Source organism: Equus caballus, chromosome 12 (assembly GCF_041296265.1).
Source record: "Equus caballus isolate H_3958 breed thoroughbred chromosome 12, TB-T2T, whole genome shotgun sequence".
Classification (NCBI taxonomy): domain Eukaryota; kingdom Metazoa; phylum Chordata; class Mammalia; order Perissodactyla; family Equidae; genus Equus; species Equus caballus.
Window position 1 is genome coordinate 15,320,095 of NC_091695.1, and position 23,234 is coordinate 15,343,328.

Sequence of the window (23,234 nt, forward strand, 5' to 3'; positions counted from 1 at the left end):
GTAAGAAATCATTGACTGCACGTGTTTTATTAGGAGAAACAGTTTATTCTTAGCTAACAGTGCAGTCTCTGGAGCTGCCCTGCTTGGTTCTCCTCTTGCCTCCACCACTTGCTGCTGTGTGGGCAAATGAGTTAGCCTCTCTTTACTTCCATTTATGCCTCTGGAAAATGGGATGATGATAGCACCTCTTCAGTGGATTTTTGTGAGGATTAAGTTAGTGCAGAGAGGGTTAAACATGTGCAGTATTTGGCACAGTGCCAGCACAGAGGAAACATTTAACAAATACAGTAGATCCTCTGCCTTGCTAAAAGCATATGTGGCGGGGGACACAAAGAAAATAATGACATGCTAGTCGTCAGTGCTTTCATGGAGGACACAGAGAAGGGAGCCATTAATGTTGTCTGAGATGTAAACACGTACCTGTTAATGCAGATGATCCTACGATATAGATAATTTACACGTAGATCATGGGAGGGTTAACTTTACCCATGACACTCTATAGATGGAAAAACAAATAATTCAAATATTTATGTCCATAATTAGTACATGATAGTGTGTTAATATTCAATTTGATTTGTTATCTATTCTCATTTGGACTATCGCCCAAGTCCTTAAGAAGTGAAATCTGTGATAAAGAGTAAATCCTATAAAGGTTGGATCACCAATAGTTTTACAGGAAACTATGGGAGTCGATGCTGCCAGATGACCAGGATATCATGCTAATGGGGAAAGAATATTTTACCCCACTGGAGTAAGTAGGAAAGGTCACAATATCATAGGGATAAGAGAAAACTATTTCACAGAGACAGTGACAGATAGTGGTGACAGCTGTGTTATGGGCATTCCCAGGGCAGCATCAGGTCATCAGAAACATAAGAAGTCATCACTTGGGGGTGGCTAACAAAGAGACCTGTAGCGAGAAAACCCAGAGGAACGTGGAATAGGAAGGTAAGTGAGGTGCCCAAGAATCTGTCTATGATCCCCTTGGACCAGATATTTGAGCAATCGAAGTTGGAGGCACAGAACAATTGTTAGGTATATTGTCTGAAAAACCTGTCAAAATCATCTGTTTAGATTTCTGAAACATCAGGAAAAGACAGGATTGTACCAACCTGGGTAGGTCCTTGCCTGCGTGTCCTGAGATCCTCACCCCCAGAAGCATAGTATATTTTATTTCTTTAACATTATTGAACTTTTCTATCTGGATAGTTACTTTGCTTAATGGGATATAGGAAAAATTTGCTGATGATATGAGAAAAAGGAAGAACGATTTTTAATCTTACAACTCACTTGATTTTTGTCCTTGTACCTGCATAATTAGGCTGTCGGATGTCTTTAAGGATAATAAAGATTTTCAAATGTAGTACCCTGAAAGCAGAGAAAACAAAATATTAATCATGGTAATGGTGCGTGAATGCAAACAGGTCTGGTAGAGACTCTGGAAGTTTTTTGCTGGCAGAAATTCCTGAAGGAACAATAGGAACTTGAAGGTTTAAAATAGCAGACATCGTTTCTCCTTTCTTAAACCAATCAACAATTTAGTGGAAATAAAGATGTAGAAAGGGAAATGTCAACTTTAATGAAATGATGAAACCCTTTAGCTCTGAAACTTAGTACACATGTATGAAGTAGGGTGATTGGGGGCAGGGAAAATTTGATCCGAGCAAAAGAGGAAAGCAAGAAGAGATAAAGAGGATATGTTATGAAATTATCAGCTGGTTTTAGAAAAGAGAAAGAAGGACAAGGTCAAATAAACAAATAAATACCTGCTCTTATAAAATTGAAAGTCTCCGTTCATCTCGAGCTCCTTGCCACAAAAAGTTCAACGGTCTCTGCTGTTAATATTGGCATTTATTCCTGTGATATGCAATTGTTTTCATTTCGTTGTGTAGAGTCAGGTGCACCTACTTCTCCAAAATCAAAGGCCCTTTGCTCGCACCAACTAACTTGGTATCTACAGGCTGCTGTTGCAAGTTTCCGTGAAGCCTGTTTGAAGAGATGCCATCTTTGTGGCATCCTTGGGGTTGTCTTAGTGTTTACAGTATAAACCTTTAACATATCATAATGTTGCTTAAAGTGTTATTACACCACTTCATGCGTAGCGTGAAAACTTTCCAATAGTATATTTCACTTCTGCTCTCCTAGCCTTTGCGCTCTTGTGGCCATACATTTTGCTTTTCTACACTTCATGGAACACCGTACTACATACAACGTTTAATGGAATAACTTGCAACAATTTACAAAAAAATGAGGAACCACTTTATGAATTATATGGAATATTTTCCAATATATACTATTAGAAAAAAGAAAGCTGAAGAACAATATCTTGCCTCTGTGTGTGTGTGTGTGTGTGTGTGTGTGTACACAGGTATATTTACATATATGCTTATAGAGAAAAAGATCTTGGAAAGAGACGTAAGAGTTCAGTACCTGGTAATAGTTTCTGTGGGGAAAGGAATCAGGGCATTTGTACTTTTTACTTTTTGTATCTCATTTATGCATTATCTAGTAAAGCGAACAAGTAAATCAGTGAATGGGGGTAGACAGAGAGGGACTACACTGGAAAGGGAAGCATTGCTGCAAGTCTGCCGCCAGCCACTTGGCTGTATCAATATCTGAGTGACAAGAATCGCAGATAAGGAACAGAGAGGAGAAGCAGATGCGGAGCCCTAGACGATGAGCTTGGTTTTATGAATATTACATTTGAAGACAGAGCTTCAGAGATAGGAATCTAGAGCGTTAAAGAGAAAGGTATGGGTTTAAGATAAATATTTTAAAATCACACACGTACAGACATCAATTGAAACATGACGGTCGGTGAAGAAGTTCCGCTAAACTGAATGTGGAGTGAGGGAGGAAGATAAAGGGAGGACTGAACACAGAAACAAATTCAGGGCTGAGGAGACTAAATGGCTGAGAGTTTCGCTCTGCATCTCCTATCTCTAGGTCCAGGGATCCTACTACATTTCAAGTATACATTCATGTAAATATAAATATATTTACTATAGATGTTGCTTTCAAACTTTCATAGATACGTTTTATACATATTTGTGTGTATGTATATTTATATGTGTACATAAATATATATATTTGTGTGTCTATATATTCTTTTCATACCTTTTACTTAACACCAGGATACTATAAAAAAGCCAACTCTTTATTTCCTCTCCATGAACAGATTGTGAAGCTTGTGGCCAAGGACATGACCAGGAGTGTCATTCAGCTTGAAAATACTGACAACCGAAAACTAGTGAGAGGTTCTAAGGTCAGCCTCCACAATAGGAATAATTTGAACCTTTTAATGATAGCCATACTGCTTGTTATCTGGGTCAACTAGAAAAGGCATATTGGCTAAAGATTTGTCATAATTTAAGAATTCAGCATGGCATCTCCCACCCACTTTCACCTCAAAATAAATGGATTTTTCCTGTGGTGTAACCTTTCTTTTTCTGCAAAAAGGAGAAGAAATGGAAGAGAACATGAATTAGCTTCTTGTAGAAATTGGAACCAGTGGCTTTTCATTAAAATGAATCTGGCTTGTTCTCTACCAATTGCCTAAATACAGAGTGGGAAGCCAAAACGCAGAGGTATTTGCTTAAGGCTTGCAAATAATTTTGCTGATCTCAATGTTAAAATTTAAGATTAAAATCTTTACAAACCACAATTTAATTCAATAAGCCCAGAAAGTGACTAAAGTCAATGATTGTGCTGAGATTGTGTATATTCCCCAGAGATTAATTTTGTCAGAAATAAGAAAGCTGCCTAGCCTATTTTTAAAGAGCCAAATTGTGTTTTAGACTTTTAAGTTTCGTGTATCTTAGCAACCCACAGAATACGTACGCCTGAGAAAAGAGGAGATTCACACTGTTGCATGCTACATTTTATGAAAATGTTAAGTTTATGATCTCCCATTATACTTCTGGATGAGATATTCCCTCTCCAAAATGTAATAAAGCAGCTTAATTGTATTGTATTTCGTGGAAGAAAGGTACTTTGAGGCTTTCTTTGGTTTACAGAATTTACGTAATACTTTAGAGGAATAAATCAAAGATTTCAGTACATAGCTGGTACAAAGTTTTCACCACAGAGTTTATATATATTTGTAGATTATAAGGAGGCATTTCTAAAGATGAGAATGTCTGTGTTACTTATGTAATTTCATATTTAGAGCTAACAATTTTTAGGGAAATTAAATATTCTGGGACTAGACATCATATATGTGTGTAAATCAATTCGTTATACATTTACTGAGCATCTCCTGTGTGCCATCCACTGTGCAAAGAACTAAAGAGATCCAGATAAAAATGGCAGTTTCTGTCATCAATGTACTAACATTCTAAGGGATAAAACAAACTAAAAAAAGAAATCATACAATGTAATGGGAGAAATAACAAAAGATGTGTACTGGGATATCATATCTATTGCAGTATAAAGACACGACATATGCAGGCCTAAATAGATAACTTGTGTATAGAAAATACATTATTTTGAGCTACTCTGCTCTAAACAGGCCAGCCCTGGTGGTCTAGTGGTTAAGATCTGGCACTCTCATTGCCACAGTTTGGGTTCATTTCTGGTCAGGGAACCACACCACCTGTCTGTCGGTTGTCACACTGTGACAGCTATGTGTGGCTGGGATGCTGCAAGCTATGCCACTGGTATTTCAAATACCAGCAGGGTCACCCATGGTGGACAGGTTTCAGCAGAGCTTCCAGGCTAAGGCTAGGAAGAAGGACCTGGTCACTCACTTCTGAAAACATTGGCCATGAAACCCTGTGAACAGCAGGGGAGCATAATACCGTTGGAGGTTTACTGTGATATTGGTTTTTAAATGAGAATGAAAAAGGTAATTTAGGGAAAAGACAGAAGTGTTCATTGAGAGAAGCAGAATGTAAAAGACACTAAAAATAGAGATTAGGTTTTCTTCTCAAAGTTGATGTCTATCCATAAGACATTCCTTCAGCAAATGTGTGTTATGTGCCTAATGCCAAGCGCAGGTATCAGCATCACAAAGTTGAAAAATGAACATTCTAGAAGAAGAGAGACAGGAATGCACAGAATCAGATGGAAATCTCGTAAAGGCGATACAAAAATATGTGTACTAATTGAGAGAAAATATTATTTTGGCTAAGAGGTATGACAAGTCCTCGTGGAGAAGGCGTGTTTGAGATCAGTTTTGAAAAGGGGGTATGTATTAAGTAAGAGAGCATTCCTATTGTAGAGAAGCCACAAGCAAGGACCAAAGGAGAACTACAAGACTTGAATAGGAAACAGTGGGCTCAGTTTGGTTGGGGTTCAAGGAACAATGCTGGAAGAAAGCCGGAAAACACAACCTTGACCAAATATGAAGTTTGAATAATACTGGAGATAAGAACAATAATAAAAGAAAAATAACTTGCTTCCAGGGCAAATAGTGAAGGAAAAGTCCCTGTGCAGTACCTGGCACTGAGTATGCACTCTGTAATAGTTAATATGACTGGTCTTTGGAGGGCAGTAGGGAGCTGTTCCCTGTGTTTGAGAAAAGATGCGACACTGTCATGATCCATGGGAGGTTGGAGCACGTGCCTGATGGAATGGAGTGGGGAGAGACTTGAGGCAACTGGGAGATCAGGAGAGAAAACAAGGTGTGATCTGTGCCTGACTTCTATAATCCATTTCTAGATGTGGCCTCTCCCTTGAGGTGGAAGTCAGGTATAGATGGTGATGAGAGAGGAGATGAGAGGATTTACCGTAGAGGGAAGAGGAAAGAGAAAGTAATGATGGATAGAGGAGGCAGAAAACCTCGCACATCTTGACCTTTGATGAGAAATGCAGTTTTCTTTTTTTCTTAACTTTCCATTCACATTTTATACATTCTATTTCAGAATCTAAAAATGTTCTGCACAGTGTCAGAACAAGGGGTGATGACTCAGGGCCAATGAGGTAAAATAAGCAGCCTATTTACCTAATGGAAGAACAAAGAGAACCCAGATCTTCTTGGATGAGTCTTCTTCTCTTCATAAACAGTTGCTTCATCATTTGGGCCTCATATTTGTGCAAATTTATCAAGGTTATACAAATCTTGATAAGTGATAAAAATAATCGGAATCTGTAACAGGCACTTCGTTCAACAGTTTACTCGAATCTGTCATAATTATTTTAAAGATAAGGATATTGAGTTTTGGAGATTAAGAAATTCAGTCCACATCTACTCACCAGTGTGTAGTGGAGCTAAGATTCATTCAAGTCTCATAATTAGCCTGCTAGAACTCTTAATTGTGATGCTCTACTACCTCTAACCATTGAATAATAATAAAAAAGAACAAGGTTTGCTGTGATAGAATGCTTAATACAATGTAATTTCTTTTGTAAATGAAGAAAATAATATCAGTTAGATGTCTATTATGGCTAGCCAACTATATATCGGTGGCTTGCTCTAGTGTCATATGCTATGTAAAGCACATGATATTTTTTCTTGTTGCATTCTCATAGAAACTTTAAGGTATAATTATCTCCATTTTACAGAGTTAAAAGCTTAGAGTGACTCCCGCAGTTTCACCCATAGTTTGCGGCAGAGGTGGGCTTTGAACCCAGGTCTACCTGACTATCCCACTCATCTCTGCTCTTTCCACTGTACCACGCTGCCATGAGGTAGTGGGTTAATAAAAAAGTAGCAGTCAGTGTTCAACATTTTCATTGAAAACACAAACATAATATATAATATATCCTTTTGTTAGAAGTGTGGCTCATTATTTATGAAAATGTTACAAGAAATAAAAATGAAAAACCATTATTGCTTAGGAACATAAACATGATAACCTTTAACAAAACATTAGTAAATCTGATCCAGCAATAAAAGCCAATAAATCACAACCAAGCAGAGTTCATCCAAGCAACTCATGTCTTGTTCATTTGTAAAACAATGAATGTAAGTTGCTGCATTAATAGACTGAACAAGAAAAAGTATATGATTATATCAACAGATGCCGGCAAAGTTTTCAACAAAATTCAACATCCTCTCGTGATTCAAACCCTCAGCAATCTAGGAACAAAGTGAACTTTCTTAGCCTAATAAAAAATATCTGTAAATAACCAGTAGCTAACATAATACTTATTAGTGACAGACTGACTTCCCTCTATGATCTAAGACAAGGCAAGGATGTCTTTTTTCAACACTTATTCTTGAAAATTTTTCCAGAAGTCCTAGCTAGTGTAAGAAACAAAAAGAATAAATAAAAGTCACACAGAGTAAGAAGAATAAATAAACTTGTTCTTATTTCTAGGCAACATGACTGCATACGTTAAAATCTCAAAGAATCTACAAATATATCTTGAAACTAGTAAGTGAGTTTAGCAAGCTCATTGGATACATTCTTCAGATACAAAATCAATTTCATTCCTGTATACCAGAAATAGAAAAATGGAATCTAAAATTAAAATAAAACTATCCCGTGTCTGACCAGGCAAGGGAAACAAAAGAAAAAATGAACAAATGGGACATCAAGCTTTATACATAGCAAAGGAAACCTTCAACAAAACAAAAAGACAACCTAACAATTGGGAAAAGATATTTGCAAACCATATATCAGATAAGGGGTTAATATCCAAAATATATAGAGAACTCATACAGCTCAATAACAAAAAAAAACAATCCAATTAGAAAATGGGCAAAAGATCTGAACAGAGATTTCTCCAGAGAAGATATACAGATGGCCAACAGGCATATGAAAAGATGCTCAACATCATTAGCTATCAGGGAAATGCAAATCAAAACTACAATGAGGTATCACCTCACTCTGGTCAGAATGGCTATAATTAACAAGACAGGAAACAACAAATGTTGGAGAGGATGTAGAGAGAAGGCAACCCTGTTCTCTGCTGTTGGGAGTGCAAACTGGTGAAACCACTATGGAAAGCAGTATGGAGTATCCTCAGAAAATTAAGGATAGATCTACCATATGATCCAGCTATCCCACTGCTGGGGATTTATCCAAAGAACTTGAAAACACAAAGGCAGAAAGATACTTGCACCCCTATGTTCATTGCAACATTATACACGATAGCCAAGACAGGGAAGCAACCTAGGTGCCCACGAAGGGACAAATGGATAAAGAAGATGTGGTATTTATACACAATGGACTTTTACTCAGCCATAAGAAATGATGAAATCCAGCCATTTGTGAAAACATGGATGGACCTTGAGGGTATTATGCTGAGTGAAATAAGTCAGAGGGAGAAAGTCAGATTCCATATGATCTCACTCATAAGTAGAAGATAAAAACTACAAACAAACACATAGCATTGGAGATTGTACTGGTGGTTACCATCGGGGAAGGAGGGAGGGGGGAGGGCGAAAAGGGTGATTAGGCTCACAGGCGAGGGGATGGACTATAATTAGTTCTCCGGTGGTGAACATGATGTAATCTACACAGAATATGAAATATGTTATGATGTACATCCTAAAATAAATAAATAAAATAAAAATAAAACTTTTCTAATAAAACCTATTCGCATATAATTTTAATGAAATATGTTCAAAATCTACTTGTAGAAAATTACAAAACAATAATGAAATACATTAAAGAAAGTTTAAGTTAATTTAGAGCTATGCATTGCTTTTTGATTAGAAGACTCAGTATTGTTAAGGTGTCAATTTCTCCAATTTGTTATTTAGATTCAATGCAATCACACTCAAAGTCCCAGGAGCTTTTCTTTGTAGATATCAACAAGATGATTCTCAAACTCACATGAAAAGGAAAAGCAAGGAGAATAGCCAAAATAATTCTGAAAAAGAAAAAAATGTTGGAGGATTCATATTATCCAATTTCAAGACATTATGAAGTTACAGTAGTGAAGACATGTGGTGTTGGTGGACAGGGTGTATACACAAAGATCAAAGGAACAGAATACAGAGGCCAGAAATAGACCCATACAAATACAGTCAAGTGATTTTTGACAAAAATGAAAAGGTAAATTGGTGGAGAAAAGATATTGTTTTTAACAAAGGGTGCTAGAATAACTGGACAAACATATGAAGAAAATGAACACAGACTCACAACTCACAGTTTATACAAAAAGCAGCTAAAATGCCTCAAAGATATAAAAGGTTTTTTTAAGGTGATTTTAAAGAATCCAGGAAGATATGCTTAGATCCTTTGTTGTTAAGGAGGAGGAGAATCCACAGAGTAGATGAGGTTTTGAATAAACAAGTATACCTAGAAAGAATGGGAGAGTGATGACAAAAATATGTAAAAAAGGAGAAGAGGAGCTTAGGAGATCCCATGAAGAATATTCTGAAATCTGAAGGAAATGTAAAAACATTGACTTCATCAAGATTGAGGGAGGCATCCAACACGCAAAGGAAAAAATATTGAAAAGAAAATTTAATTGGATTGTAGGAAATAGGCTGATCATAAGTAGATCTCCCAGAATCCCTTGGTAGTTAGTACTTTAGAGCCAAAGCACATTTACAGTTTTTGTTAATTTTTAGTACCTTGGGCTATGACCTTTAGTTATTTTTATACTTCTATTATTTTACCACTTAACCATTAAATAAGACACCCAAGGAAACATCAATGTACCCAATAATGAATAATCATTAAGTAAGCTCCCATATAACTCTTACTCAGGACAAAAAAAATAGCATCACTATCCTTTCACAGTCACATGCTCTTTCTCGCTGTAAATGTAACCTCTATCTCATGAGAATTACTCCTTTGCATCGTAACTCTTCTATGCCCCTGTTTCTTCTGGGAAATGGGACTGGTAATAGTATCTATTGCATAGGATTGTTGTAAAGAAAAATAAGCTAAACTCAATCAATCAGCTCATGTCTGACAAAGAGCACAGGTCTTCTAAATACTTGCTATGATTAGTGAAGCTCAGGGTGCAAAGCAGAAGCAAGCACTAGTTTTGAATATAGATGCAAAAGAGGAAAGGCTATTGAAAATGATATAAGAATAGAGCAAAATTACAGAATGTTCATCTCCACTGATAATTTATACACTCACTGAGCATTTTGTAACCCTAAAAAATACACAAAAGAAAAATCTATATATCTGTAATTTTCCAGAAATTGATCTGAAACGAAAATACATTAAAGAATGCACCCATTCTTTTTCCCCCGGAGAATCGGATAAAAACCCTATGTGGGATTGGATGGAGATCATTTCTTAACACAAAGACCATCACTAGAGGGTTTTTTTCCCCCAGATTTTAACAAAGAGAAAAAGAAATTCAAATTGCATAGGTAGAAAATCTCAGTCATCAAGGACTTTTTAAACAATGAGATTCTGACAACATGCTAAAAGAGTTAACTTTTTCATGGGGCATTTATAATCCAGTTGTAGAGTTGCTCTGGATGCTTAGATTTAAAAGCACACTAACTGGTGAATTGATTACTCCAGGAATGTAAAATAATTAATTTGAATGAAATAAGCAACATCTTGGGAGAAAACAAATGTACTTTGAGGATATAAACTTTACCTAAAATCTTAGTTTGCATTTGAGCCTTAAAACCCTCACGAATGATATTGTGATACAAATGTTTTGGAAAACAAAGTACTCTTCCTGCCTTCAAGCTTTTTTCTGCAGGATGACCTCGCATCATTGATTTGATTTAATGGCATGACAGATGACAGTAGTTAGTAAAATGGTATGAATTTTATATTTTTTATGTATGAATTGGGGAAAATTAGACAGTGAAGCTCACCAGTAGCACCCACTATGCTGAGAAAAATTTCAAATCCGAAACTTGAAAGTAAATAATCTAGATGGTTAAAGAATGACTGTAATTTCAATGAAGAGAGGACAGAAAAGACTATAAATGAAGAATAGATTCAAAATAAGTGCCGAGGAAAATACATGAATAAATTTTTTTCTTTCTCCCTTACCATCCTCCTGCATAACTATGTGATATTTGTTGAAAACATACTTTTAGCGACTAGGTTAAGAAAACACATTAATTAGCAGCTAATTTTAAAATAGGCTTTACTCTGAATTCTTCAGTTTAGGAAGTTTCGGATTAAGAGAGACTAAATTCAAGGAAGAGCTGGTTGTCCACTGAGGGGGGATAGCCATATTTTAGAAAAATAAGATCAAAGTCACACCAGAATATTGCCTATTTTATTGGATGAGTGCACATAGCAAAACAGTAAAACTGGGCAGTCTCAGAACATTCTCATGTCTCCCTCATTGTTTTCTTTAATTATGTATCAATATCAGAATTTTATATATGAGGATTCAGAGGCTTAGATGGATTAAATGTCCATCCCAAAGGATTTCGGAGAAACTAAAAACAGTACACATTGTTCCTTGTTAGAAGTTCGTACTGAAACTTTATGGGAAGTAAAATGTTTAAAACAATTGCTGGCAGTAAAGTTTGGTGGTTGTCTAAACTTACGCTGGAGGATAGATGTTTATCTTCTAGTAATCGAGAAAGAAATTTTTGACTTGATGGCAGCTTCTACGTAACTCCAAATACTAAAAATGGAGGTGAAAAATTAGCCAGCGATCAGGGTATATTATTTCACCTAATGGCAAATGTGCATGTTGGAATTATCTAAGGACAGATGATCTACCTGATTTATTGGATATTTATTGTTAACATGGACTCAGTTTAAATTAATTTAGTTGATTCTCCACTTTATTTTACATTCCTCAGCTTGTCTAATTCTTTTGATATTGCCCTTATAAAAAATACTTACACTTTCATTTTCTATGAGTTCAATGTTTTGAAAGTTTTTCTTTAGTCAGAGAAAGGTCAACTCCTTCCTTGACTATAATTCCATCCCTTCAGTTTATTCATTAGATTAATTCTATTATTGTCAGTACCTGTGGCAATATTTAATTGATAGTTAACCATTAATTTCCTTAAGAATGTTGAATTCTTAATCCCTTAACTGTACTGGCTGGGACTGAGGTCTAATTGGAGCCAGAAGATACTGTGGTCAAGTTGGAGGCAAACATGTTGGAAAATAATTTTAATTAATAGAAGTGCTAGTCTAAACCTTCATTTTCGTAACCGTAAAGGTGGATTTTCACAGTGATGTAGCAATATCATTTTTTGTGCTGTGTTGTAAGGAATTTGAAATACAGATTCAAATAGTTCCTACCACTGCTGTCCCCAGGATTCCTTGCCCCCTCTGCTTTCATCCAAAGGAGGCAGCAGTAGATGGTAAGAACCAGATCCAGTCTCTGTGAGCTCTTTGACTCAGGAAACTGACTCAGTTAATTTTGATCAAATTCTCTTCTGTTGTCTTCCTATTAACTGGCCTCCTTCTTATTTAACAATTCTCTTTAAATTAACTCACTTTTACATAAGTTTATTTAAAGGGAAGTTACATATTTTCATACAGCAGACATCAGTTGTAACTATAATTGTGACAATGTATTTTTAATGAATCAGACAAAACCAATATATTCTGTTTAGGTACCATGATCTGTGGATAATCTGCAGATAAAACCTATTGTCTTTTTCTTAAAATGGAGATTAGCAAGTCTTTTAGATATTAAAGACAAAATATGCCCATATCAAAACCTTCTTCCTCATGTAATCAGATATATTAAAACTGTACTAAAAATAGTGTTTTACTGCCATGTCTCTTTGTTAGCTAAAATCGTTTCAAGTATTACCGGTAAAACAGCTACATGGTTTGGGTAATGCTGGATTTGTTGATCTCTACATAGCTTTACAACAAAACGTTCTGTGTTTTTAAAAATCAATATCTGTGGTACCTGGATATGGCCTCCACACCTGATCTAGGAGAAAGGCAGAAGGCACTTTGGATCTCACATAAGTCCCACCAGCGGGGAGGACAGCACTTGGATGGAATTCACACTTATAGTACGTTGTTTTCAGTCCTACAAATTTCGTGTCTTAGAATCTTACATGAAATGATATATGCAAATTCATGGATCAGTCACTCATTCATTCAACAAATAAGAGTTGAATGTTCACTGACCATAAAGGATGCTTTATTGTTGTTTTGTAACATCATCTTGTACTGACTTTCAGTGCCTGCATAATAAACATACAAATATGTAAAACATATAACAGGAACAGAATTCAAACATCATTTTGCAAGTCAAGCAGTTTTCTTTTTCCTTTACTTATGGTACCACTAATTATAATGAATGTTCAGTTTACCACAACAGTATTGACAACATTTAAATGGTAAACAGAAAAGATGCATACATTGTACAATTGCTTTTTCATGTCAGTCATTGGCAAGCATTCTAGCATTTGCAGTTACGTATTCCAGTTATTTGGCTTATATCATAAGATTTGTTCCCAGGTACATAAGTTTGTTTCTTTCCCTCGTGGAAAATAAAATCATCTGGCTAGCAAATAAATTGTCCCCTCAAGCAGTTCAAAATTCAGGCAAATATGCCATAAATTTATTTGTATGTCTCGCACATATTCATGCAGAGAACACAGGGAGGTAATCCACGTTGTGTTGGAGAAAGAAACATGGCATAAAATTAAAATTTTACTATGTATAAAAAATACAACTTTAAAATATCAATATAACACATACTCAGCAGTAAGTAAATAAATTTTTCTCTAATAGTTATAAAGAATACTAATAGAATTTTCTTATTTAGGAAAGAGAAATATGTTAATCATTAAATTTAAAAACTAGAGAACACTGAATAGGATACGTATTTAATTCCATTAGTACACTAAAATATTTGGATAAAAATGAAAACTATAACGGAGAGAAATTAGCTATAATTCACAAGAACAAATACAACCAGTATTAATAATTTATAAATTAGCTTCCATGATTTGTTGATGGTTTTTATATGATTGTAATTCCATTGTAAATGTTTTCATACAAATGCATGTTCTTTTTCTTTCAGATACTCAACTATTTATGCACAACAAGAATTAATGGACCATGGGGAAAATCAGAATATATACGAAAATTCATTCTCATGGGAGTTTCTTCTGACCAGAACACAGGCATTTTTGCTTTGCTCTTCTTATTCTGTTATGTTGCTCTGTTAGTGGAAACCTTCCAAGCCTTGTCTTTATTCGATGCAGCACCCTTTTAATATAAGCAATGTACTATTTCCTCAGCCAGTTATCCGCCATGGACATAGTAACTTCTGTTCTCCTGTTTGGGTCTTATGTAATTATATTATTTACCTTAAGAAATCACTCAGCAGAGAGAAGGTGCAAAGCCCACTCTACCTGTGGATCTTGTATCACTGTGGTTGTCTTATTTTTTGGGCCTTCAGTCTTTGTCTACCTCAGATTGCCTTAGCCTGAGGACAAAATATTTGCTCTCTTATCTACTATCATTGCTCCTGGGCTCAATCCCTTAATCTACACCCTGAGAAATACAGAGATGAAAAAGGCCATGAGAAATGCTTGTTGTCAAACAATATTTTCAGAAGAAAAACATAATTGAATTTTCCTCAACAAAATGCTAAAAACTTTATGCAGGAGTAAAAGTGGACTTGGAATCAGAGAGCTCTATTAGCTTTCAGAGTATTGAACCCAAATTGTTCACTTTGTAAATGTCAGAGATGATGAGCTGAAAAATTATGAGTAAAGTGACAACACCACAAATCCATAATACCTGTATATAAAAGATTCTGAGTTAAAGCAATAGTAGTTGTGTCAAATGGAGTGGTCAGTTGTGAAGTTAAAGAGAATTTTAATAATTATTCAATGGTAATCTTCAGGATTGGGGACAAGACAAATTGCTGACGCTCTCTGGCCACACAGAAAATTAAGAAAATGTAAGTTCATAAAAGAGATATTATTTTTCAGTATCAGTCTCTGGTGAATCAGTTATTATTGCCTCTCAACTCCATCTCATCCTTTCATTACCTACCACGTAGTAGTGGAGTTGTAGGGAGCATGCTGTGGAGCCAGTCTATAGAGGGCACTGAAGGTAAATTGCAGGAGGAAAAGTCTTTCCTCCTGGTTCTGGTGTTTTAGCTTTGGTTTCTTCTGGATCCTGCTCCACTTGCAAAAACATTCTACCTAAGTCTGCAATTCCTCAGTAAACTCACAGCTCCAGGGCAAACCTGGTGATCATCTCACTGAACTCTGCTGACCCTCCAGAAGCAGACATTTGCAGCCCAGCATTTGTGGTTCCCTGTCCACAACAAAACTTCCAAATCTCAATTAAATCTGAGTGCTCACCCCTCAGCATGTGCAAGCCTACATCCAAGAAAGTTCTTTTCTAGAGTCTTCCCTAAGAGTCCACTGCACAACCCAAGCCTCACACAGCTGTGCATTGAGCTGGTTTTCTGCACTCAACATGTGCATTGCCTGCCACCAGCCTGAGCCACCCTGCCCTCTAGCGGCAGTTCCTGCTTTCTCAGGGACCATGGCAGTTCTGGCTGGGGCTGCAACTGCAACTTCTCCAATAAGGTCTAAATCCCATCCTTATGGAGGTGTCTTCTCTTCCAAGTTCATTCCTTGTGTACTCTTCCTCAATCCTGGTTACTTTTAACACTTTTATTGAAGTGTAATTGACATAAAATCAATTGTGAATATTTAAAGTGTACAATTTGATAAATATTGACATGTGAATACAGCTGAGAAACTATCACCACAATGAAGATAGTGAGAGAATCCATCACTCTGAAAAATTTCCTCCTATTCATTATAATCCCCTCTCCTGTTCCATAACAGGCACCTTTTCTAAGGCAATTTTTGATGTGCTTTTTGTCTCTGTAGATTAGTTTGTGTTCTCTAGATTTTTACATAAATTTAATCATACAGTACATATTCTATGTTTCTTAGCTTCTTTCAACATAATTATTTTTAGATTAGTCCATGTAATTGCAAGCATCAATTATTTCATTCTAACTTCCTTTTTATTTCTTCTTGACCCATGAGGTTTTTTAGAAGTGTTATCAATTTCCAGATATATTTGGAAATACCATAGATTTATTTTTATTCTTTCTAATTTGATTCCATTGTGGTCAAAGAGCACACTTGGAAAGACTAGAGGTCTTTTAAATTTATTGAGACTTGTTTGATGGCCCACAATATGATGTATCTTGGTAAATGTTTTGAGTATACTTGAGAAGAATGTGTCTTCTGCTAGAGTTAGATGAAGTATTTTACAAAGACAACTAAGTGAAGCCAGTTCATAGTTTTGCTCAAGTCTGCTAAATCTTTGCTGATTCTCTGTCTACTTGATCCACTAATTATTGACAGATGAGTTCTGAAATATCCAACTATGTTGTGAATTTATCTATTTTTCCTTAAGATTCAATAAATCGTTGTTTCATGTATTTTGAAGCACTGTTATTAGGGGCATAAACATTTAGGTAGTCATGTCTCCTGATTTAGTTGGCCATTTATCATTACAACATGAAATTTTTTATCATTGATAATGTTATTTACTCTTAATTATTTTTGTCTAATAACTAAAAAGCTTCTCCATCTTCCTTTTCACTGATGTTAGCATTATTTATCTCTTTTATCCTTTTACGTCTAACCTATTTGTATCTTCATATATAAAATACATTTTCTATATCTAAAATATAGTTGTGTTTTCCTCTATCCCATCTGACAATCTCTGCCTTTTAATTTTCTGCTTAGACCATTTCCATTTAATATAATTGTTGATAAGTTTGGGTTTAAGTCTATCATCTTGCAGTGCTTTCTTGTTAATTTTATTTGTTCCCTTTTTTCTTTGTCTTCCTCCTCTTAGATCTATTTAGTATAATTCTGATTCCATTTTATTTTCTTTATTGGCTATCACTTTTTGTTTTGTTATTTTAGTGGTAGCTTTAGGGTTTATAGTATACAACTCAAGCTTATCACAGCTCCATGCAATATCGTACCACTTTATGGATAGTATAATAGTCCCACAATAATATACTTCCATTTCTCCCCTTTTTGCCTTCATGTCTTGTTATCATACATTTTATTTCTACCTAGGTTATAAACACCAAAATATATTATTTTTTTTGAAACCAGCTCTGTGATCTTGAGCAAGCGATTTAATCTCTAGAAGATTTTTTGTTTGTTTGTTTTTGAGTAACGGGGGAAATAATTCTCATGAAAATGTCCTTTTTTTTCTTTTTGAGGAAGATTAGCCCTGAGCTAACATCTGCTGCCAATCCTCCTCTTTTTGCTGAGGAAGACTGGCCCTGAGCTAACATCCGTGCCCATCTTCCTCTACTTTATATGTGGGACACCTGCCCCAGCATGGCTTGAGAAGTGGTGCGTAGGTCTGCACCTGGGATCTGAACCAGCGAACCCTGGGCCACCAAAGCAGAACGTGTGAACATCACCACAGCGCCACTGGGCTGGCCCCTGAGAATGTCTTTCTGAAGAATTAAATTAGACAATTCATTTAAAATGCTTAATATAGTGACTGACATATTGTAATTAAAAAATGCTTATAAATACTATAATTATTTTACTGAGTGAATTGTTCTCATCCTCATCTAGATGGGATGTTATAAAATAGTGAATGCTAGAGGTCTTACATGGCTACATGGGATATACAGATTTTTTTGTTCAAGAAAGAATGCCAACTGAATTTCAGTGCAGATTTACTCTGAATCTATATACCTTGTAGCACTGCAACTACTCAAAGTAAAGTGTCAGGAAGTAGTGTAGAAGTGTATACATTTTTTTGGTTCCTGTCTTCATTACACTCTTCAATACTTTTCAACAAAAAACGTAGGTTCTTTTCCACTACCAATAGGAGTAGGGAATTTGTTCTAATTTTAATATATTTTGACAATTCTCTCTTTTCCTTTGCCTCTAACAACCCAAACATCCATTGCAGCAGTGACAGTTCATTGCTGTTTGGTGTGGCTACTGGTCCAGAAGAATAGCGGAGTGAAAAGTCATTGACTTAATTGTTAACTGATTTTTATGAATCTTGTGTTCCTTTTATTAATGACGCTTGTTGTGACTCTGGATATCTTTCTCTCTGATTTTCTTCACCTTCTCCTCCCCAGAAGTAGAGACCTCCTCCAGTGCAAGCCCAGTGCTCCTATGGTGTTACCCAAGTTTCCCTCCTATTCTCGAGAGGAGGAAATAAGCCAAAATGGACAGAATTTCTCAAGCTTCTCTGTCTGGCTAACAGCACTGGCCTCTAGAGACACAGTGCCCGGGGCATGGCTAACGCAAATGTGGAAAATACATTTAAAGCCTGAACATTCCCAGAAGACTGAGGAATGAATACAACCTTGGACAACTGATTAGTGTTATTTGCTGAGAATCTTTTAAGAAATGCTTCTGGGAAAGTAATATCTTTAACTTTTGAAGTCAAATATTCTCATAATCTCCTCTCAGTTTATATTTGGCTCTTGCAGAGCAAATTTCTTTCAGGCATATGCATAAAAGAGACAACTCCTAGGGTATATATATGCATGCTCCTTTAGCAGATATTTCAAAACGTTCTTGTTTACTTTTAAGTATGAGCAGGTGTCAGCAAGTGAAATTAATATTTAAAATTCTAGATCACTTTCTTATGGATGAATAATCACTTCTCTGTTAATCCAGAGTAGTCTTCAGTGATATTTAAATCTTCACTCACATTGTAAAACAGTGAGATTTTCCTTCCTGGAAATTCAAAGACATCAATACTGAAACATATTTTTAGAGAATTATCCTAGATTTGTCTCAGCTACTGCTTTATAGTTTTCATTTTATTTCAGATGTAAATCCTAGTGAAGGGTTCGCAAACTGTCAAAATGAGTAGAAGAAGTGTGTGACCCTGACGGTTTCCTGAGTAACTTAAAACTAACTTGAGGGCCATCCACGACTGATGTGCAGGTAATTGCCCTTATAATTCTTCTTTTATGCTCACTTGGTCTATTTGATATTTCTTTTGTCATTTGAAGGCTATACATTCAGATGTGATAAAAATCCAAACAAAAGTAAAAAAGGTCTTTTTGCAATATTTAGTTTCGATTTTATATTACAGAGTTTGCACTTTTGGATAATATGTTTAAAAATAATGAAATTTTTAAATTGTCAGTAATGTTTCAGCCTCCAATCTTCGAAGAAATTCTCATATTTCAAATAACCAATCCCTTAAAGTTTTCCACATTCATCAGAATCAGGTAAGTAAGTTTTCCTAAGGCACATGCTGATTACACCAATAGAAATGTGTATATACATAGCATATATAGGCCCTAGATGACCTATAGGAAAATGCAATTTTACAATGCTGACAGTGCCTCATAAGGAATGAACAGGACAGTTAAACAATATCATAAAAGGTGAAAAATGACTTTTTAACTTAATTGTGTTAGCATGAAAAAACAGACTACTTATTTAACATTAAGTGTTAAGAAATTCCCCCAGGTAACAAATGATATCACCAGATCGATTTTATTTTGACACCCAAACATTATCCATATTGGAGTTTGTTCTGATTCCCCTGCTAAAATCTATGCTGCACTTTTGTTCTTGTTTATTTCACGAAATTTTATTGTGGGCGTATGTCTGTTTGCAGGACAATTTAACTAATTCTTAATCTCGTCAGTCAAAGAAAGAATATAAGGAAAAGATTATGATTGTTTTGTACCCTCCATATTCCCTGGGGATTTTGTTTCATAAACTCACGTATTTCTCATTGTTTCCCTGAACGATGTATCTATGTCCCGGTTATAGAAGTTAATACTCAAGCTTAGCTGGGTTCAATGTCTTATGCAAATGAGCAGAGCTTGTGTGAATGGAAAGAAACAAAATTGTCCTATTTATTCTTGTTAAAATTTCATTATAAACGGTAACTGAAAGTATAAAATGTTGGGAATAAGATGTAGTGATTGTCTAAATTCATGCTGGATGATTGGTTATCATTGCCTCTAATCTGGAAGGGCTTTTAAGACTTGGATATCAGTTCCTATATAAAACTTAAATCTCAATGATTGAAAAAAGAATGTAGCCACACTTGACTTCATATTATTTCACCTGATAGCAAACATCTCAATATTGGAAACATCCAGGTGATCAATATTGTTTCTGTAGTACCACACGTTTACTGATGTATAGACAGTGCTTTGAATAAAAGTAGGTTTTTTCTCCACTTTATTTTACTCTCCCCATCATTTCTAATTCTGCCTACATCGCCTTTGTAACATCAATTATTCTTTTACATAATAGTGTCTTCTTTTCTTCATTTATGTTTTTAATACCTTGAAGTTTTCCCAAAAAATGTCATTTATTTCCCTCACTACAGTTTCTTTCTCCTAGAGTTGGTCACACTGTCATTATTAGTGTTTCCAAGAGTAATGATATCTAATTTCCATAGGTATACGAATTGGAATGTTAACAGCTGTAGTGGTCAAATTCAGAGCCTGGTGTAGCGAAACAACATCAAAGCAGAGATATGCTACATCACTCATTTATTCTTATAACTATTGTGATATATCTCATAGTGATCTAGGTGTCTGTCATCTTTCATGAGATGAAAATCGTGATAATTCCTCCACTGCTGTCTTCTCTGATACATGCCCTTTTCCTGTGGGAGGCAGCACTAAACATGATAAGAATTAGGAGATCTAGTTTAAAAACTCTGCCATTCAGCGGTTCTTTATTTTGGGAAATTCACTTAGTTTCTCTCAATCTACTTCTTCTACACTAAAAAGAATATGATTGGATTAGATGAGTATTTAATTCCTGTCACTCTAATAACTAGACATTTGTTATTTAACAATTCTTTTAAAAATCACCTTTGTTTTGTGTACATTTATTTAAAGGAACACACTATATTCTTTTCGTAAACGAGCTATTATTTGCAACTGTAACTTTGACAATATATTTAAAAATATAAGAAAAAGTTATTAAATTTTATGGAGGTGCTATAACTTGTACAAAACTTTGAGGATAAGACCTGTTGTCTTCATGTTAAAAAGGAGGACCAAAATGTCTTAAGCAATATTGACATAATATGATTAAGTTAAAACTTTCCCCGCTTACTGTAGTCAAAGATAGTGAGCTAAAATTGAAAAGAGAATTAGTCCCTCAATTTACTGCAGAATGTGCTTTAAAACCATGTGTGTTTACCAGCTAAATAATCTTAAATATCACTAGTAATACAGCTACAGAATTTGGAAAATGCTGAACTTGTTAATGTATACATATTGTTGCATCAAAAATTATGTATAATTAATAATGCTTGTTTGTCGGGCCAGGATATGGCTGCCACATCTCATAAAGGAGTAGGATAGACAACCACCTGGACACCAGCTAATTCCTCATGAATGAGGGGAATAGAACTTGGAAGTTTGTGCTCTCTGCAGTACATTTTCCCATTGCCTTTGTGTTTTGTAAGTCCTACCCAAATCAAACAGAACATAATATATGCAAATCCATGAATAAACTATCAACAGATAAGAGCTGAGTACTTCCTGACCACAATGTTTGCCTTAGAGTTACATTGCATGACATCATTTTTATTGCTATTTATTCCAACAGAGCACATAAATTGTGCAGAGTTCAAATATCTTATGCATTTTGATTAGTGTATTTTCTTTATGTGCTCCATGAACTGTAATGACCATAGAGTTTACCTTAAAACATTCTTTACAATAAAAATTAAATGAAATATCAATAGTTTTTCTAACTTTTTTCAAAATGTCAGTCTGGAAAAAAATCCAATTTTTGCTGTATTTTTAACTATTTTTAGTCATGCGACTTGACAGCAAGATTGATTTCACAAATTCAATATTCAGTACTCATCCCACCACACCCTTGTATTTCCAGAAACATTAGTTACAATCCTAATTGCTCATCTTATAATTTAGGCAATTTTTTAAAATGTGTCTGAATTCCTTGATCATATGTCTACAGACAGTCAGGAGGGTGTTCCATATCATGCTGAGGGAAGGGAACAATATCTAAAATGAAAAATCTGTTATGAATAAAGAAGATAATTGAAAATTACAAGTAAAGTAAATTTCCTTCATTAAATTACATTAGTATCCGTGTTATCTAAATGTTACAAATAACAGTAGTATAACTTCTCTGGAAAATAGTAATTTTTAAATCATTATATTTTCAAAATGTAATAAATTGTATTTCTAGTATTATCAATATAACAAGATACTTGAAAAAATAAGAAAACTATTAGAGAAATCAGCTATGATTTCTAAGAAAATATACGATAATATAATTGACTTACAAATTAACTTCTGTGATTTGTTGAATTAGCGTCCATGGTTTGTTAGTGGTTTTTATATGATTGCAATTATATTGTAAATGTTTTAATTCAAATTTACATTTTTTTCAGATACTCAATTAGTTTTGCATAGTATACACTAGATGGGAAGTCAGAGGAACATTTCAGAATTTATTCTTTTGGGACTTTCCTGTAACCAGAACATACAGATATTTTGCTTTGTATTCTTCTTACTTTGTTATGTTGCCATCTTGGAGGGAAACCTTCTGATTCTTACCTCTATTCGATGCAGTGCCCTTTTTCACCAGCCAATGTATTATTTCCTCAGCCATTTATCCTTTATGGACATCTGCTATACCTCCTGTGTGACACCCAAACTGATCAGAGACTTGCCTCTTGGAAGAAAATCCATCTCCTACAGTAATTGCATGTTGCAGATCTTTTCCATACACTTCTTTGGCATCACTGAGGTCTTCATCCTCATAGTCATGGCCTTTGATCGTTGTGTTGCCATCTGCAAACCTCTCCATTACATGATTATCATGAACAGGACAAGGTGCAATCTCCTAGTCTTGGCTGCTTGGACTGGTGGAGCCATTCATTCATTTTCTCAGTTTTCTATGACAATTCATTTGCCCTTCTGTGGCCCCAATGAAATAGATCACTACTATTGTGATATTTTTCCTTTGCTGAAAGTTGCCTGTACCGATACATACATCACTGGTGTCCTTGTGGTTGCCAATTCAGGAATGGTTGCCTTAGTAACCTTTGTTCTCTTGTTTGGGTCTTATGTCATTATATTATTCACCTTAAGAAATCAGTCAGCAGAGGGAAGATGCAAAGCGCTGTCTACCTGTGGGTCTCATATCACTGTGGTTGTCTTATTTTTTGGGCCTTCTATCTTGCCTACCTCAGACCCCCTACTACTTACCCTGAGGACAAAATATTTGCTCTATTTTATACCATCATTGCTCCTATGTTCAATCCATTAATCTATACCCTGAGAAATGCAGAGATGAAAAAGGCCATGAGAAGGGTTTGGTGTGAAAAGATATTTTCAGAAGAAAAACATAATTGACTTTTCCTACTCAATTATTCAGGAATAGAAGTGGACTTGGAATCAGAGAGCTCTGT

At 35.3% G+C, this 23,234-nt stretch overlaps 1 protein-coding gene, 1 long non-coding RNA gene and 1 pseudogene across 2 annotated transcripts in view; all 3 read left to right on the forward strand.

Moving 5' to 3' along the window:
• The first annotated feature begins 13,848 nt into the window (after nt 1–13,848).
• Nucleotides 13,849–23,234, forward strand: part of LOC111772053 (uncharacterized) — a 36,857-nt gene continuing 27,471 nt past the window's right edge. Inside the window, exons 1-2 of the long non-coding RNA XR_011423895.1 lie at nt 13,849–14,730; nt 18,631–18,748. This is a non-coding gene — a long non-coding RNA (uncharacterized lncRNA). The remainder of the gene's footprint in view (nt 14,731–18,630; nt 18,749–23,234) is intronic.
• On the forward strand, nt 14,048–14,384 carry OR4P76BP (olfactory receptor family 4 subfamily P member 76B, pseudogene; annotated as a pseudogene).
• Nucleotides 22,244–23,178, forward strand: OR4P76 (olfactory receptor family 4 subfamily P member 76). The gene is given in 2 exon segments (NM_001391319.1): nt 22,244–23,002; nt 23,005–23,178. Coding segments are annotated over 2 exon segments (933 nt in total).